Source organism: Rhamphochromis longiceps, linkage group LG1 (assembly GCF_057381845.1).
Source record: "Rhamphochromis longiceps isolate RC_006_pf linkage group LG1, R_longiceps_female_GT1.1, whole genome shotgun sequence".
NCBI classification, from domain to species: domain Eukaryota; kingdom Metazoa; phylum Chordata; class Actinopteri; order Cichliformes; family Cichlidae; genus Rhamphochromis; species Rhamphochromis longiceps.
The window spans coordinates 25,152,262-25,172,113 of NC_140557.1; the positions used below are offsets into that span (position 1 = coordinate 25,152,262).

Here is a 19,852-nt window from a genome sequence, read left to right on the forward strand (position 1 = left end):
AGGAGCGGGAAGAGGGAGGCAGCTGGAGATGGGGAGGGAAGGAAGGGAGGGGCAGGTAACCCCTCCCTGGGGCCAGCTCCCCCGCTGACCCCAGTAGGCACTCCCACCCTCCGCGACCCGCCAGGGAAGGGGGGCCCAGGCCCATCAGACCGGGGCCCAGTGCAGTAGCGCCCCCCGGCTCCACAGAGCCCTGGACAGTCCACCCAACCCCACCACAGAGAAAACTGCACCCACCCCACCAACCACACATCTTCCAGACTACATAAGACGGTAAACGCTCAGGCTGAGATCTTCCTCCACCTCTCCTGTATCTCCCCCTCCTGCAGAGAGTTCCTGAGAGAAGAAAGCTCCTGCAAGATGTGACCATCCCCCCCACCAGTTGAAGAGCCCCCCAGGCGGCTCGATGCACCGGCGGCACCCTGCTCCAGGGCCGGGCCCCCATGCACCCACCCGCCCACAACCCCGGCAACACACCAACCAGGACCCGAGCCCCCGAGGCCCGGCCCGGGCCCCAGCCCAGAGACGGAGCGCCCCCAAAACCTCACGCCCATCCCGGACCCACCCAGGGGCAGCCAGGTTGCCAGGTCAGTAACCCACGTCCGTCAGCACAGACCCTCCCCTAGCCCCGCTGCACGCAGCCGCGAGGAAACAGTCACCTGAGAGCCAACAGAGCCCTCAACCGGACGTGACCGCTACCCCGGGTTGAGCCCCCCAAGGAAGATGCCTCCGGGGAACCCCCCGACGCCCTAAGCCTGTCCCTACCCCCTCACCAATCACAACAGTGAAGGCGGGACCAAACTATGACCCCCCACCCCCACTAGGTGATGGAGCTGATAAAAGGGGCCCAGAGCAATTGATCTAATGTGGTGGCAGAGGCTGTGTCAAGACTAATGTAATCTAATAGATAATTTCTATATTGGTTAGAATTAAGATTATTTTTATTTTTCCAGTTCATGAGGACTGTTTTCTTGGCTATGCATAGGGCAGTGAAGATCATATGGGCTATATTCTTTTCTGAAGTGACATTATCTAAGCTGCCCAACAAACACACTAAGGGGGAGGTTGGAATGTTACATTTCAGACATTTTGATAAGTCTTCACATATCTCGCGCCAAAACTTTTGCACTGGTGGACAGAACCAAAGAGCGTGGATGTAATTGTCTGGTGTATTGCCTTGACAGTGTGAGCAGTTGTTGGAAGATGTAAAGCCCATCTTGAACATCCGATGACCTGTATAGTGCACTCTATGAAGTATTTTGTATTGTATTAATTGCAGACTGGGATTTTTAATTAATTTAAAAGTTTTTAAGCAAATCTGAGACCAGAAGTTTTGGTCTAGGTTGACTGATAAATCTGCTTCCCACTTTGCAGTAGGAAGGGATATTGATTCATCTAATTTAGAAAGTGTTCTGTATATTTTAGATAATAATTTGGGGGATTTAAGAGTAAGAAAATGTGCCGCACTTAGTGGTGTTTGTAATTCAACTTGACTGAGGTTAAATTTCTTTTTTACTATGGATTTAATTTGTTGATATTCTAAAAACCTTGTCTTGTTGATCCCATATTGTTCAACTAGTCTGTCAAATGGAATAAATTCTGTTCCCTCTAATATATGTTCTAAGTATTTAATTCCTTTACAACTCCATTCTGGGAAATTAATCATATTATTGTTTTGTAATATGTCAGGGTTATTCCAGATAGGTGTACGTTTGCATGGGATTAATGAAGACTCCGTTATTTTTAGAAACTCCCACCATGCTGTTAGAGAAAAGCTGATGTTGATACTTTTAAAGCATTCATGTCTTTTGATGTTTGAGCTAATAAATGGTAGGTCTGAAATCTCTAGATCCTTGCATAGTGCCTGTTCAACATCTAGCCAGGGCTCAACTAAGAAGGTATGTTTTAACCATTCTGAGATGAACTGAAGCCTGTTGGCTAAGAAGTATTGGTGAAAATTAGGCAGATCTAATCCTCCTCTATCCTTGGTTCTTTGTAGCGTTTTTAAGCTAATACGCGGGGGTTTATCTTTCCAAAGGAATTTGGAAATATATGAATCCAGAGATCTGAACCAATCTTGTGATGGTTTGTTAGGGATCATCAAAAATAAGTAATTTATTTTTGGCAAGATCATCATTTTTATAGTGGCGACCCTTCCCATGAGTGATATGGGTAAAGATTTCCATCTAGTCAGATCGCCTTCTACTTTCTTTAGAAGTGGGATGTGGTTTAGTTTAGTTAAGTCTGAAAGCTTAGGAGAGATATTAATACCTAAATATTTAATATTTCCGGATTGCAGTGGGGCAGAGGAAGAATTATGGAAGGAGCAGTTAATGGGGAGAACTGTAGATTTTGGCCAGTTAATTGAATAATCTGAAACTCTTGAAAACCAGTTTATTAAAGTAATTACCTCAGAGAGGTTGGTTTGTGTGTTTTGCAGAAAAAGCAACACATCATCCGCATAGAGACTGATTTTATGTTCTATGTTCTTACATTTTATGCCCTTAATTGTTGTAGCCTGTCTAAATGCTGCTGCTAGAGGTTCGATAAAAATTGCAAAAAGTGAGGGGGAGAGTGGGCATCCCTGTCTGGTGCCCCTCAGGAGACAGAAGCTGGAGGATGTCTGGTCATTTGTTCTGATACGAGCCGTTGGGGAATTGTATAATATTCTTATCCAGTTTATGAAAGAGTTTCCAAAACCAAATTTGTGTAAAGTTGCGAATAAAAATTTCCAATTAACTCTGTCAAATGCTTTTTCTGCATCTAGAGATAATATTATGGCTTCGATGTTTTTATCGTATGAGTAGTCTATTAAATTAAGTAATCTACGAGTGTTTGTTGAGGAGTGCCGACCTTTTATGAAACCAGTTTGGTCAGGATGAATTAAGAGGGGGGTCATTTTCTCTAATCTCTTTGAGAGAGCTTTGCAGATTATTTTAAGGTCTACATTTAAAAGAGAAATTGGACGATAGCTTGAGGGAAATAAAGGATCTTTGCCTGGTTTTAGCAGGAGACTAATGTTGGCAGAATTCATATTTGGTGGTAGTCTGCCCTTTTCCTCGATTTCCTGCAACATGCTGTGGAATACTGGTGCCAAAATTGTCCAGAATTCTTTGTAGAATTCTGCAGGGAAGCCGTCTGGACCTGGAGCCTTATTATTGGGCATACTTATCAGGGCTTCCTGGAGTTCACTTGGCGTCAGTGGCGAATCCAGTTCCATTGCTTGACTGTCTAGTAATTTTGGAAGAGTTACGTTGTCAAGAAACAGATCAATTTCATTTTTAGATGGGTTTATTTGTGGTGAGTATAAAGTTTCATAGAAATCCCTAAAAATGTTGTTTATTCTTCCAGGATCATATATTGTGTTCCCCGATAAATCTTTAGCAGCACATATAGTTGTTTTTTCTTTATTTATTTTTAGCTGGTTAGCTAGAAATCGACCTGATTTGTTACTGTGTTCAAAATTCTGCAAGCGAAGTCTTTGTATAAGGAATTGTGTTTTTTTATTAATAGTTTCATTTAATTCTAGTTTTGTTTTGCATATTTTGTTCAATGTTTCCTGATCTTGGTAGGACGCGTAGGCTTCTTCTAGTGATTTGATGTTTTTTTCTAATTCCTGAATATTTTTGTTTTCTTCTTTCTTTTTGTGTGATGAGAAAGAAATTATTTTACCTCTCATCACAGCTTTCCCTGCTTCCCATAGAACAGAAGCAGATATTCCGGGAGTGTCATTAAAGTCTAAATATGAAGTCCATTCCTTTTTAAAGTATTTAATAAAGTCTTCATCTTTAAGTAGTGATATATTAAATCTCCAGTTTTTACTTGGCGTAGTATTATTCTTGTGCATTAGTGTTAAAGATACAGGAGCATGATCGCTGACAGCTATAGGATGAATCTCAGTGTCTGAAATGTCACACAGCAGTGAGCTGCTGACCAAAAAATAATCCAGACGAGAGTAAGAGTGATGAACATGCGAGAAAAAAGTATATTCCTTACTGGTGGGGTGAAGAGAGCGCCATGCATCGCAAAGACCAAAGTCGTTCATATACTGTTTGATTATATTTGTGGACTGCCAATTACGCTGAGTTCCTGTTGTGTTGAGCCTATCCATTTCTTCATTTAGTCCAAGGTTGAGGTCACCGCCAAGAATGAGTGTGCAATCAAGGTGTTCAGAGAGTGCACTAAAAAAACCGTGGAAGAATGAGGGTTCATCAACATTTGGACCATATATACTAACAATACATAGTTTTTTGTTCAATATTGATAGTTTAATAATTAGAAATCTACCCTCTGGATCTATAACTGTATCGAGTACTGTAAAATTAACATTTTTATGTATTAAAATTGCTACTCCCCGTTGTCTAGAATTATAACAGGCTGCAAACACGTTAGGAAACTCAGGTGTTTTAAGTTCATTTAAACCTGTGACAGGTTTGTGAGTTTCTTGTAATAAAACAACATCTGCCTGTAGTTTTTTAAGCTGGTTAAATATTTTTAACCTCTTTCCTCTGGTGCCAGCTCCATTTACATTCCATGTGACAAACCTCAGCATGCCCTTAATTGTGCGTGTATGTTTAATGATGTATGCTGGGTGTTTCGTTTAGACAGGTGGAGAGAATATGGAAACATCCCTTGTTTGTAAATAGAAAGAGAAAAAGAAGTGTGGTGAGAGACTCCATAAGTCTGACTATGTGTGTGAATATTCACTAATATGAACAAGCGTGGCTTCCTTATGTGTCCTGCAAGTCTGTGCGTGCTGTGAGGCTGTTGTGAATGTGCTGCCGTTGAGCTGATGTGTTTGCGTGATCGTGTTGTGAAAATATGGAGAAATAGAGGGTGTTGTTTGTAGGTGAGTGGGGGAGTAGGTGACCACAGCAGTGAAAGACAAGAGAAAGAAAGAAACCACATGAACTGTGAGCGACAACAAAAAAAAGGAAACGAAACGGAAACATTCCAATTAAAGCAATGACGGAGGGTGACGGTGTTATATCTGCTATGACATCCTACTGATATTACTAGGTTAAACACATTTTAAAGGAGAAAGTGTGAATGAATAAGAAAAGAGTGTAGCGGGTTCTTATCTGGAGTGCAGTCAGTATAACCACGGTGTGGTGCCGGGGTCGCGGTACAGCTGTCCGTCCACGTAGAGCCGGTCCACAGCGATGACAGCACGGGAGCCTTTCTGGATAAAGCTACGTCGAACTGGGAACAGGACCTTGCGTCGTTCCAGGATCTCTTTGGGGAACTGGTCGTTCACGCTGAAGTCCGTTCCTTTCAGCTCTCTGCCGCGACTCTTCACCTGTTCCTTCTGTTTGAATTGACTGAATTTGGCCACAATAGGCCGTGGTCTCCCGGTCCGCGACCGCGCGCCCCCCAAGCGATGTACTCTATCGAAGTCGATGTTCTTTACGGTGTCCTCCGGCAGCTTCAGGTGGATTTTAATGAAGTTTTTCACCGTTGCCTCTGCGTCCTCTCCGGCAGTTTCTGGAATACCAGAAAACACAAGATTATCTCTCATGCTACGGGCTTGTAGATCGATAACGGACTCTTTTATTTTTTTATTTTCAATGTTTAGCTGGGTCACGTTATCGGTGAGAGATTTAACCGACTCCCGTAGCGTGGCATTTTCAGCGGCAAGCGTTTCCACCTGCCGCTGGCTGAATTCCAGGGATTCTCTCAGAGATTTAAATTCCCGGTGTAAAATCTCCACCAGGGACAGCCTCGCATCGAAACTGGACAATCGCTTGTCGATTGACTCCAGGATTTCTGCGATGTCTTTGCCGGCAGGCGATGTTGTACCGGGGGAGTCTGCCTGGCGACTTCTCTTCGATGACGGCGTCTCGATTTTGGCCGGGGAAGATGCACTCTGGGCCTTATGCATTACTAAATCTTGAAAACAGCGGTCGATGTAATCTTGGAGAGCGTCTAAACTCTCCCCGTTGTCCTCCAGGGTGTTAGAGATGATAAAACAGATGTTGTTAGTTATATGACAATTGATTAGTATATTTGGTAATACTGAAGCTTGGAAAACCTTTGTTAAACTCTATGCTACCATTTGCTTTTTCTCCGCCAAAATCTCCGGCGTCTGACGTCACCTACAACATCACTTACCTCGCTTCCGTCCTGTTTAAATGTCACTATTGATACCATTGATGTTATCAGTAGTTGTATGACCACAGGAGAAGCTCAAGGCTGTTTTAGTATTCCACAGCAAGTAAAAGAGGAGAAAAAAAAGCATGTATAAAGTGCTGTTTCTTTATTTTCATTAAAATCAAACCAATAAATCTACATTTTTATTTGCTATACCAAATCTACCAAGAAAAACAATTTTTTTTTTTTCTGGCACGTAAAATAGTTACTAATGTGTTTGCAAGCGTAGTGCTCCTAACACTCCAATACACAGCAAGAAAATAAAAAAATATATATATATTCACACACAATACTTAATAGTACCAATACGCCTGTAACATCTATTTTTAATGATGGTCATTTTGACATGTCACGACAGAAAAAGGCACAGATGTAGTTAGTAACATTAAGGTGAATTGGTGCCAGAGCCCTTCTGCTGTAAGACAGGCTTTGTGGCTTAAAATGAAATCATAATGTCATTTCTTACATGCCGTGTATGTCTGATATTCACCATGGAAATGTGATCTGTAATTACATTGAAGAGCACAGAAATAATGGACAAAATTTGTGAACATTTTGTTTTTACCTTTGGTTTATTTGCCAGGTAATAACTGGCAGGCCAAGTGTTTTCAGTTTTTTGGGTTTGAATAATTTATCATTTGAAGTTTTTTCTTTTTAATCTTCTTTCCTGAGAAGGATTTTTCTTATACTGAAAATACTTTGGCTTAACCAGACTTCGCTAAATGCCAGTAGATTTGCAACCTTACTGACATTAACATTATTAAACTTAATACACGTGTCATTTAGACTAATAGAAATAAAATCCTGTCGCAACAATCAGGTTCTGGCTACGTGTTATATTGCACTTTAGTGTATCTAAACCTTGAAAGGCAGATTTTAATAAGCATGACTCCATCACTGTATGAAAACAGCTTTGCTTTCCTACTTTCTCTTTAAATATTTATGGAAATGTTCTTTGCATGTCTGCTCAGTCACCAAACACAAAACTCACAGTGACTTCAGTCTTTTCTCTCTCGGCACATAAAAGTTGTGTCACATCTGACAATCACAATTTATCTGCCATAAGATATGTTGTGTCTTTTGAATTGTGGAAAATGTAAAACACGGTTTGGTAATTTTATTCTTGTTTGTTTGTCAGATGATGGTTTTGGTGTTGTGGGGGTTTTTTTGTTGAATAATTAATTAATTCAATATTATATTTAATCTATAAAATAAGCCAATAGGTCAAGCATAACATAGATTAAATATATCAAATCTATGCAATGCTCTTTACACCTTGTTATATATTTTTTAACCTAACCCTATTTAAGTATTAATATTGTAAGTATTAAAAGACAGTATCGCAGTGGTACTATGTAAGAGTAGGTGGTGAAATATTTTTCGTTCTATCTAGATTACACAAGTTTTTTTTTTCCCAGCAGCCATTTTGACATTAAATAGCGGATAAACGCAGCGCATAACCTTCATAATGTCCTTATAACAGTTGGGTTTTACCTACCCTTTCATATCAGAGTAACTGCTGTGAAAATAGCCTATGCCTTCGTTTTGAATAAAAGAAGAGAGATTGCTCTAAATGCTTTACAGAACCATTAAAATGTCTCTTAACACTGACAATGCCTCACCATGAGATTAGAAACTAAAATATTGGCAATCAAACAAATTAACACCAACTGCTGATTTTATTGGATACATTAAAAAAAAGCAGTTTGCATGTTAAGATGTCAGCATCACATTGTATCTATGCGAGCATTAAAGCAGAAATCTGTGTAGCATTGAAACAGTAACGACCTTGGTGAATACTTTGATGTAGCCTACATATTGCTATGCAGAAGAAGAATGATCACAGCATCGGTTTCATACATATAAAGTTACAGTCACAGTACAGTAGTTTACACTTTGTAAAGGTTACTGTAATGACATTGTCACTTGCAGGCTGAAAAAAAAAAGACAGGCAGTTCATGAACAATGAGGATAAACCTGAGGAAGAAAGTGATTTACCTGCTTGTAGCTACCCGTGCTGAGTGATTTTTGTGTGTGTCTACACGTGTGTGTCTGCGTGTGTGTTCAGGGAAAGAATTCAGGGTTTGGCCGTTGGATGATCCTAGACCATCAGTCACCTGCCATTGTGACAAATTTACCCGGCTCTGCATCATGACAGACACATCATTATCATTTTTCTTGTCAGCACCTTGTTAAAATACCCTCAGAGAGACGGCGAGAGAGAGAAAGAGGAAGGGACACGCATCCTATTATTCAAACTCTACAGTAGCTTTTTAGGCTCAGGCTACATCGTGAACAACGTCATTTTTGACAAGCAAATGTTATCAGTGTAACATAACCGTCTCAGCTACATGTGGCTAAAATTAGAGACAGATAATAATTGACTGTTAACCTCTTTCTCAAATAGGAGATTTAAAAATTGCTTTGCAGCTCTAACTCCAAATGTCAGGCTTGTCACTGGATTTCACATTTCACAGTCTTAACATGAAAAGAGTTTGATGGGTGGCTTCAGTATTTTCAGCTAATTAGCCTAATTCTAGTTTAATGTTCTTGTTCAATGCCCCAGCAACCCTAGCTAATATTACCAGTTACACTCGACATACTTACTGTTTCATTCCTTCATGTTAAAAATGCAACTGAATCTGCAAACCTGGCCACAAAACACTGCTAAACAAACAACGGCTAACCAACTATAAACATCAGGGTCATTTAGAGACACAACTTTCAATCTGCTGCTGCTGCTTATATTAGCTTAGTTAGCTAGCTTTTAAGAGTTGATACAATTTTACAGTTACAGGCTACGTCCACATGTACATGGGTATTTTTGAAAACGCAGCTTTTTCTTTCCGTTTGGGCCTTTCGTCCACATGTAAACGGCATTTTGGATCACTGAAAACTGGGATTTTCCTGCCACAGATTTTCGAAAACTTTGTTTTTGCGTTTACATGTGGATGAGGAAAACTGAGATTTAGTCACGCAACGCCAAAGGTGTGGGGCTTGTTGACGTCGCCCTGTGCACCACGTTATTGTTTACATGAGATGAATTTCTACAATGGCGGATATAGACAAAATATACACTTAGAGTTACATATAGACACACAGTTACTGTCCCTCCATTTAGAAACTGTCATCTTTAACTTTTTCCCTCCTAGGTTCTAGACTTTCTGATCGGCCAACATTAGAGAGTAAAATGGTGAATGCTGTCAGACAAGTTGGCATCTTTTATGAAAACTATGGGTGATGTCAGCAATCGGCTTCCAAACAAAGAACTCAAAAGCAGCTTTTTTGTTTAGGGAATACACATTTTTCAACCTGGTGTGACTGAGACCTTTTGTACCAAGCTATAAACATGACTCTTAATAAGCTTAGCTGGGTATTTTAAGATGGAGCCTATTAGGATTCAGTTGCTTTTAGAGCATCTCTAAAGTGGCCACTACAGAAGCTGCATTTCTTTCATATTTCAGCCCTGGATGATGCTGCATGCACCTTTATCCACATTGCTGTTGCTGGTAGCAGCACTTTACTACCACTGAGAGACTCAGGCTCATTTGCAGTCACATCTGCTTGCTTAAATTAAGCTAATAAATAAATATTTTTATTTTTATGGAGGTTTTATATCTGATATTTGTATATTGTAAGCTTATTACTATACAATGCAGGTATGGAAATAATTAACCAAAGAAAGGCTGGGTTTTTCTCTGTCTCTCTGTTTGTTATTGTGAACAGTTTTCAGTTGGCTGCACCCACAAAGTTCAGCAGAGTTCAAATTTGCATATTTTTGCACCCCCCACTAAATAATGAAGAGCTTTACACAAAAACTGTTACAGTGATGATGTGTGGCTGAACAGGGATTAGTAAACATACTTAAAAGCATGTCCAGTGGAATTAATTAACTCTTTTAGCTTTAAATTTGGTGTGATTTGTAAAGACCATTGTAGTTTGCCAACTTCTTCCTCTGTGCTGGGCCCATAAACACATTATTTCTCCTAATTAAGATATAGACTTGTGTTGTCCTCTGGTGAGTCCTTTGACACCACAGCGTAAGTGATCCTCATTGATTTTATTTGCTCATTTCTTTTTAATTGCTAGGATTGGGTCCCCATGTAACTGTACCTTCCCACAACCCACAGTTCATGAAGCCAATGTTTTCTCCTTCCTCCAAGAAAGACTTTCCGCGATCTCTTTGAGATCATGAAGATGAACAGTGTGTCGGTGCTTTAAATGATATAGCTGTGTAACTGTGCTCAGTTCTGCACAAACCAAAGTTAGTTTTTTCTAGAAGATTTAAGATTCATGCTAGTATGCCATAAGTACTGTACCTCTAAATTAAACCACACACACACACTCACACATACACATACAGACACACGGGCACTCGAACAAGTATCAAGCATTACAGTCTCAGTAACAGACATGACAGGAACAAACAAGGTAGCTGGTGGAGTTTTTTGCCTGTCAAAGAGCTGAAAAGGCTGGATGACTCACTTAGCCGAGTGGAAGTGATCTCCATATCCCCAGCATCATCAAAAACAATTTCTTTTCTTTGTAATTGCTACTGGCTTTGCAGGATCTGCAGAGTACTGTTTTCCTGCATCTCTGGCACGAATGCTAACACCAATGCCCTTTATATTTACAACCAGCGAGTGGTTTTTGTAATATTCTGAATTAACTAAGCTGTATGATTTATTTAACTGATTTCATCCACACAGGCATATTGAGTGTTGCAAGTTTTTATCCTCCAATTTCACATTTGCTGAAGACATATTGTTACTTACTGTGGAGCATATTGTTTTGCATATTTATTAAGGTTGTGGCCAAATCAGACTCCACAGGAATAATTCATTAAAATAAAGATGGTAAAATAAAGTCAGTTAGCTTAACTTAAAAACACTGAAAGTAAAGAAAAATCCATCCTGGTTCTGTTTAACGACACCTGTCAATCTGCTTATCGACTGATCCGTCCCAGTTGTTCCACTGAAATTTTAATCAGAGTAGCCATTTCCCAAAGATGACGCCTACCACTTTTGGGGCACTGCAGATTTGCAGTATCATATTCAATTCCTTCACTTAACAGCAACATGCTTTGAGCTTGAGTTTAATTTGTTATGCAGAGGCCATTTTTATGTTCCCAAAGTGCTGTGTTCACCAGTGTGAAAATTTCAGCTCTGAAACTTGCTGCACGTGGGTGAGGCGTGCAGTGAGGTTGATGTGTGTAAGCAGATTATGAAACTGGGGAACATAAGCCCTTGGTAATATAGTTACTTTTTGGGTTATCCATCACAGTGAGCATTGCATCTGCTCTTAATGTTTCCTTTACCAGTATACATTTGTTTCCCTGCAAAAAACAGGAAAATTAACAGAGAGGCAGCAGAATTGGGTTTTTATTTTCTTGCAGCTGGAAAAGCAGAAAAATTGCCAATGTAAAAAGACATTAGAGTTGGTGGAAGAAGAGACATGGTATTTGAGGTGTCAGATGAGCTAAAGTAAACCAGAAATAGCTGAAAGCCAAACAAACTGAAAAAGGTCCTATCAAGAATTATTTGTTGGTGTTGCTACTGAGCTACAATCCAGCTGTAAGTGCCTGAGAGACTGGCTGTGCAGGCTGCTAAAAGACAGACAGAAATGTTGGCAGGGTAGTGAATCTTTTGTAATTGATTCACCTCTTACAGCTGCACATTAGAAAAAAATGTTACAGGAAAATGATGTGATAGCGTAATCGTTTTGGCTTTGTTTTTGTTTGGTTTAGATGGCACAATTTTAAAGTGGAACGATTTTGCTTTCTTTCGTTTGTTACAATGTTAGATACCTATAGTTTCAAATAAGGTCAGTGTATGTACATCTTATCTCTTTCAGCCAAAAGCTGCTCTAAATGCGTTTTTATTTTTTAACACAGCAACCACCTGCTGCATCCTACGTTTTTCTGCTGCTCTGTTTAGGACTACTTTATAAGTTTTGTTGGTTATGAAGTAAAATTACATTTGCTTTCCATTTTTGGGGAAAAAAGCACTATACTACAGTGGGTGCAGTTTCTTTTTGTCAGTCAGTTTTTAGCCTCAGCCTCAAGCCAATGCACTTGTCCATTAAGGCAGGAAATATGGAGTATGGAGTAGGTTTTTCGGTTAGGCTGCGCATGTGCTGTCAGCTTTCAAGTTCCGGATCAGACTCAGTCTCAAACATAAGTGGATGGATTTGAGAAGTGACCATTTTAATCAGGAACTTATATTTTATAGTATTTTTGCAGATTGTTTTCAGAGCCTGCACACAAGCAACAGACGAGGCAGTGCTGCTGTAACGAGGCAAAGCAGCAGGAAATCAGAGAAAAGAGAGAGATGGAGCTACAAAGAGATGGCTTGTTACAGACTCAGGATGAAGTGAGGTGCTGCATGAAGAGCTAGCATAAGATAAATAATGATTTTGGAGCTGTGAAACATGCAAAGCTGTTCTGGTAAAGTCCAATGATGATTGAAGCTGGACTTCTTCAAGGCAATCCTATAGGTTCTGTGGAAGTGATAGTAGAAGGTTGAGGCTTATCGTCACAAACACGAGTGTTACCATGAATGTCTTTAAGGAAGGATGATGAATATTACATAACATGTGCATGTCAGTTTATCCTGTCATACTTCAAATAAAGCACAAATGTGTCACTTTACTGTGAAACACAACTGCAGAACCCTAATGTGTAATCATTGGCATGTCTGTATGTTCTCATCCTCTCAGCTCTTCAAAGGCAGATCAATGAGCCCTGTGGGCAAAGATTATTCCATGGCTTTTTCCCAGTCAGTCTTGTAAGGCCCTCATATGTCATCTGCCTCGTGTTTATTTTATGTTAAAATTTAGCATTGCACCTCTACAACACGGCGGAACTGAGAGTTTAAACAGGAAGATCAAAAATTCTGTACATATGTTTGTATTTTCACAGGCACTCCCACATCATGAATGCTTAGCAGGTGCTGACTAGCAATTATGTGCTGTGATCGAACAAGAAATGAAAGGAGACAGCAGGTGCACTGTTGTATTTAGGTGAGCCATTCTGCCACTGAACAAAGCCAGCATGGTTTGTCAAAAAAAGCAAAGCATATAAACAGCGATCCCCGAGTGCAGTGACGCAGTGATTTGCCCCTGACGCTTCTTTCCATATTAAAGTGGCAGCATTGTTGTTTATGATTATGGAACTGTTTACTGGCCATGTTTACTATGTCAACCAAAAGACTTGTTCAAAGGGAGCGATCTAACTCGGGAATTCTTCATTCATTCATCACGATTACAACCAAAACATGAAGTTGTGAATAAATTTAGGTTAATCATATCCGTTTGCCACCACTTTGTGATATATTTGTCGACTAGAATTTAGAGTAAACAATCTACGTGCTGTTTTTGTGACACCTTTCATGATGAGCTCAGGCATGTGGAGAAAGACAGCTTCGCGACATCAGCTTGGAGTGTTTGTGTGCAGACACTTTCTGCAGTTTGCACCAGCGGATGGTGAAAGTTATTCTTTACATTTTCATCACTGCAACCCTGAATCACTAGGCAGGCATATATTTATGGGTACTGTGTAGCATTGTGTTCATCGTTTTTAGTACAGCTGAATAGTCCCTTCATTAATTCATATTAATTCCTGATGGGCAGTTGCTGCAAAAACAAACTATTAACAAATGATCACTGGAAACATACAGCGCTGTGAGAAAGTGTCTACCACCTTTGAATATCTGTCACACTTAAATGTTTTAAATCATCAAACAGAGTTTTATATTGCACAAAGATAACCTGAGTAAATATAAAATGCAGTTTTTTAAATGATGACTTCACTTATTAAGGACCTACCTACTTGACCCTGTGTGACAAAGTAATTTGTCCCTAAATTTAATAACTGGTTGTAGCAACCTTGGCAGCAGAAGTTGCCATCAAGCACTTGTGATAGCTGGCAATGAGGCCACTCTTCTTTGGAGAAATTTTTTTAATTCAGCCCCGTTGTACGGTTTTTAAGCATGAACGGCTGTTTAAGGTCACCCTAAAGCCACGGTTCCCAAACTTTTTTTTGCTAGGCCCCCCTTTGTTTAATATGGAGACCCGGAAGGGACATGGGAGATTAAAAAAAATTAAGATGAACTTTTGTGAGATCTTGCAAAGAAAAGTAATTCTGTCGGGGAGACCTACCTTGTCACTTGTGCAGGTGAAGCCAAAGGCTACACAGTCATCATATTTTCTTGTATTTTGCTTGGAAGGAAGTTGGTTTGGAAACATATTTGGCGATGCTTCATCTTCTGCTTTGCATTTGTGTGGGAGCCCTGTCTGGCGGGCCCCCCACTTTGGGAATCTCTGCACTAAAGCATCTAAGTCTCATTTAAGTCCAGACTTTGACTCGGCCTCTCAAACAGCTTTATTTTGGTTTTTTTTAGCCACTGAGAGGTGGATTGGTGTGTTTCACATTATTGTCCCATTGCACAGCTCAAATACAGATGAGCTTCAGGGTAGAAACTGATGGTCGGACGTACTGAATGCAGAATTTATGGTCCCATCGATTTCTGGAGTTCGTCCACGTCCTAAATCAGCAAAGCAGTCACACACTATCACACTACCACTGCCATGTTTAACTGTTGGTATGATGTTCTTTTTTTTAAATGCTGTGCAAAGTTTTACACCAGATGTAACGAGACTCAAACCTTCCAAAAACTTTAGCTTTTGTCTCGACAGTCCAAAGAATATTTTGCCACAAGTCTCGTGGTTCAAATATAAGATGATCCTTTGTGTTCATTCTGGGCAACAGTGGTTTTCTCTTTGAAACCAGTGGATGCCATTTTTGTCCAGTCTTTTTCTTATTGTTGAATCATGAACCTTAACTTGGAAAAGTAACACAAGTTCTTTACATTTTGTTCAGGGTTCAAGGTTCTCTATTTGTCACATGCATAGTTATACAAGTATAACACACAGTGAAATGACACGCTACTCGACATGTGCAAAAATGGGGGGTTCTGTACAATGGGGGGGGGGGTTCTGAATTCTGTACATTAATACAGGGAGTGCAGAATTATTAGGCAAGTTGTATTTTTGAGGAATAATTTTATTATTGAACAACAACCATGTTCTCAATGAACCCAAAAATCTAATTAATATCAAAGCTGAATGTTTTTGGAAGTAGTTTTTAGTTTGTTTTTAGTTTTAGCTATTTTAGGGGGATATCTGTGTGTGCAGGTGACTATTACTGTGCATAATTATTAGGCAACTAAACAAAAAACAAATATATACCCATTTCAATTATTTATTTTTACCAGTGAAACCAATATAACATCTCCACATTCACAAATATACATTTCTGACATTCAAAAACAAAACAAATCAGCGACCAATATAGCCACCTTTCTTTGCAAGGACACTCAAAAGCCTGCCATCCATGGATTCTGTCAGTGTTTTGATCTGTTCACCATCAACATTGCGTGCAGCAGCAACCACAGCCTCCCAGACACTGTTCAGAGAGGTGTACTGTTTTCCCTCCTTGTAAATCTCACATTTGATGATGGACCACAGGTTCTCAATGGGGTTCAGATCAGGTGAACAAGGTGGCCATGTCATTAGTTTTTCTTCTTTTATACCCTTTCTTGCCAGCCACGCTGTGGAGTACTTGGACGCGTGTGATGGAGCATTGTCCTGCATGAAAATCATGTTTTTCTTGAAGGATGCAGACTTCTTCCTGTACCACTGCTTGAAGAAGGTGTCTTCCAGAAACTGGCAGTAGGACTGGGAGTTGAGCTTGACTCCATCCTCAACCCGAAAAGGCCCCACAAGCTCATCTTTGATGATACCAGCCCAAACCAGTACTCCACCTCCACCTTGCTGGCGTCTGAGTCGGACTGGAGCTCTCTGCCCTTTACCAATCCAGCCACGGGCCCATCCATCTGGCCCATCAAGACTCACTCTCATTTCATCAGTCCATAAAACCTTAGAAAAACCAGTCTTGAGCTATTTCTTGGCCCAGTCTTGACATTTCAGCTTGTGTGTCTTGTTCAGTGGTGGTCGTCTTTCAGCCTTTCTTACCTTGGCCATGTCTCTGAGTATTGCACACCTTGTGCTTTTGGGCACTCCAGTGATGTTGCAGCTCTGAAATATGGCCAAACTGGTGGCAAGTGGCATCTTGGCAGCTGCACGCTTGACTTTTCTCAGTTCATGGGCAGTTATTTGGCGCCTTGGTTTTTCCACACGCTTCTTGCGACCCTGTTGACTATTTTGAATGAAACTCTTGATTGTTCGATGATCACGCTTCAGAAGCTTTGCAATTTTGAGACTGCTGCATCCCTCTGCAAGATATCTCACTATTTTTGACTTTTCTGAGCCTGTCAAGTCCTTCTTTTGACCCATTTTGCCAAAGGAATGAAGTTGCCTAATAATTATGCACACCTGATATAGGGTGTTGATGTCATTAGACCACACCCCTTCTCTTTACAGAGATGCACATCACCTAATATGCTTAATTGGTAGTAGGCTTTTGAGTCTATACAGCTTGGAGTAAGACAACATGCATGAAGAGGATGATGTGGACAAAATACTCATTTGCCTAATAATTCTGCATTCCCTGTATGAATAGACATCTGACTATTTTACAGGATAGACAATATAAACCTATTTAAAATTAAAGTTAAAGTTAAAGGAATTTGGAATGTACATTGTGCCTTGGTTTAGAGTGTCTGGAAGAGAGTCCTGTCTCAGTCAATTATAGATGATGTGAGAGGGCGGGTGTTCAGGGTTCTTCTGTGACCTCCTGGTTGAGTCGTCAGTGTGTTCTTGGAGTAATTGTGGCCGACCATTCATGGAAAGATTCACCACTGCGTTTTCACCATTTGTGGATAATGGCTCTCACCATAGTTCACTCCAAAGCTTAGAAATGGCTTTGTAACCCTTTCCAGCCTGATAGATGTCAATAACTTTGTTTCTTAGCTGTTTCTTTAGATCGTAACATGTTGTGTTGCTTATTGAGGTCTTTTATTCAGCCATTGTGGAAGTAATCAAGCCTGGGTATAAAACTGACCCCAGCTTTCCAAAATATGTAGTTAATCAGTCAATTTATGATTTAACAAGGGCTACAACAATATGTAGACTAAATGTAAAGAATCTCCGCTTTACTTGTTTATTATAAACTATTGCAGCACCCTAATATGTGTTAGTAAACTCATCTTTACTTTACAAAATAAAATCTACATCTCATTCTTAGTTGGGACAGTGATATTGTTTTAATCCCTATAGAGTAGGAGTAGGTCACACATGAATAGAAGGGATGAATGGCCTGAAGGGATCATTTCCATACATTTGACTTGACACTCCTCCCACCGACTCCAGAGCAGTCATGCACAGCCCAGTGAGCTGTCCCTTTTTTTTTTCACTTGGGCCAGTCTGGCTTATGTGGTGTGAAAAAGTCCAATATGTTCCACCAATTAAACCAGAGTGTGATTCAAGGGGTAGTCAATGAATAAGAAGAGAAATCATTATGAACAAGTCCCATTTTATCATAGATTTTTTTTCAGTAATTTAACTAACCCAGGTGAATCTCATTTGTGCTGCTACCTATAAAGGCTTAAAAATGTCACAGTATCACATGTAAAGAAACACAGAAAAATCAAAATGTGTGTTTTCCTGAACTCACACATTAAATTGTGAACGCAGTGTAGAAGGGAACAGTGTCGTGTTTCGTCATTTATTAGTTCAGTGTCCTAAAATTATTAATTTGTGGTTTGTTTGTTTGTTTGTTTTAATGAAACCAGAGAACACATGCTGTGTATATTATACCAGATCTTAAACTTATTGATGATGTCTGGAAAAAATGCCCTTCTTGTTTAAAATAACAAAAATAAAAAAGATTCAGTTTAATCTACCAGTGAAAAAATAAACTTACGCCCAAATCCATTTTTAAAGTTATTAAAAGTTATTAATAATTGTGCTAATTATTACTACAATTCTTTATTTTTTGCTTCTCAACATTCTCAGCTTCTCATCATAGTGGCTGATTTTCACAAATTCATCCACGACCGCTGTGTGTACCGAGGGACTCTGCAGGTAGTTTGCTGGAGTCTTTCCAAATCCCACAGAGTGACAAAAAAGGGAGAGTTTTCTGCTAGAAAATCACCGAGCAAGCTGCCTGAAGCAAAGTTGGCACCATGCAGGAAGCAATAAATAACCATGCCAATACAGCCCACTGTGTCTATCAATGGATAGATGGATGAATAGTAGTACAAATCAATTGTTCATTTGTTAGAAAAATTATATATTTTTTTATTTACTAAAACTAAGGCCAAATTACAGAAGATCCCTATCAGATAATTGCAGTAGCAAAAAAAAACCCTTTATAAAACAATTTATGAAGAAAAATTAGTTTTTGTCATTGCCAGAAATCTCAGGATATCAAAAAGAGTAAAGCAGAAACAGAAATGACTGCAAATCTCTTTGTGTTTCTACTTTTGGGACCTTTGCATTCAAAGGCATTTTGAAGTTACCTGGGGAGGTGTTCCCTGCCAAAACATTTGGATGTAAATCACATATTTCTACAACTTTGTTTAAACATTTGTTCATAATGTGAATCTGGTGGTCAGTAGACGGGAAAATGTCCCCACGAATGAAATCTGAATAACATAAAAGTCAACATTGTCTTTGTTGTCTCGAAGCCTTGAAATTGCATTTCCAGAAAGAAATCACTTACTGAACCATTTTCAATAAAGTCCAGATCCTGGCCGCATTTAAAGTTAACTTTCAGGACTTTTCTTTTCTTTTCTTTGCTGCACAGTCTTGATGACCCTACCCTGTGTCGCAGTGGTATGTTTGATGGTGTGGTGATACTAATAGTACTTTTCAAATTATAGGAGGTAAGCAGCTCAGTGCAAATTCATATCATTCACATAACCATAAACAGTGCTAAAACCAAACAATGCCCTGGATGGATGGATGGATGGATGGATGGATGGATGGATGGATGGATGGATGGATGGATGGTGCCATGGTACGACCCAGTACCATGGCACTGGATGGATTAGTTGACTATACTAAAGGCCTTTTCTTTACTCTAGGGTGTCTCTTTACAGTCATCTAAATGTGTGATCTAACAGCAGTGATTGTGCTGCCACAATCACACAGCAGCTCTGTTTGGTAAATGAAAGGCATTAAGCAGACTATTGTAGAATAACTTCCAAAGCCTGTGCGCTTCAAAGAAAAGCCAATGACGGCGAGTTATCTTATCAGTGGCTGCACTCATCATCTGGTTTTTAAATACCTAATGTTTTGATTATTTAAGTTGTGCAGCCGTGAATACGTGAAGCCAGTAAGTGTGGCCATCACTATACCCAGTCCTTTTCCCCCCATTTGCCACAACTTTCACAACTTCATGCTCGTGTATAATCTGCTACAGTATATGATGATGCAGGTTTAGGATGTACCAAGTAGGGGTACCAGTGAAAACAGAACTAGAAATAGACCCCATATTTAGCTTTAAATGTATGCAGATCACCTACAGACTATATTATAATTATATATTATAATAATTTTTTTTCTATTTAAGGTCCTGTTTCAACACAACCAACTCTGGTCACAGAATGACTTCCATTGATTAGATTCACAAAGTATTTGTGCTTAAACTCTGTATAAGTTGGGAAATGCAGAAGAATTGCAAACAGAATAGGTAGCAAGCTTCCCGTTATCCATTTAAACCTGACTAACTGGGTCTAGGACA

At 39.7% G+C, this 19,852-nt stretch overlaps 2 protein-coding genes across 3 annotated transcripts in view; one reads left to right on the top strand and one right to left on the bottom strand.

Annotated features, from left to right (window-relative positions):
* gpc6a (glypican 6a) overlaps window positions 1-19,852 on the top strand; it is a 191,964-nt gene that overhangs the window by 99,376 nt on the left and 72,736 nt on the right. The window lies entirely within an intron of this gene.
* On the bottom strand, window positions 1,844-6,097 carry LOC146678797 (uncharacterized). Its single transcript, XM_085403157.1, has 2 exons — window positions 5,797-6,097; window positions 1,844-5,481 (listed from the first exon to the last, which is right to left on the bottom strand). The coding sequence occupies exons 1-2, from the start codon at window positions 5,876-5,878 to the stop codon at window positions 5,090-5,092; spliced, it is 474 nt and encodes a 157-aa protein (XP_085259283.1). The 5' UTR covers window positions 5,879-6,097; the 3' UTR covers window positions 1,844-5,089.

Excerpts from the sequence above, each read along its gene's own strand:
- LOC146678797 (XM_085403157.1), bottom strand. The coding sequence starts at position 5,878 with ATGCATAAGGCCCAGAGTGCATCTTCCCCGGCCAAAATCGAGACGCCG. Across the intron at positions 5,482-5,796 it reads TCGCCAGGCAGACTCCCCCG|AAACTGCCGGAGAGGACGCA; the intron begins GTACAACATCGC and ends CTGGTATTCCAG.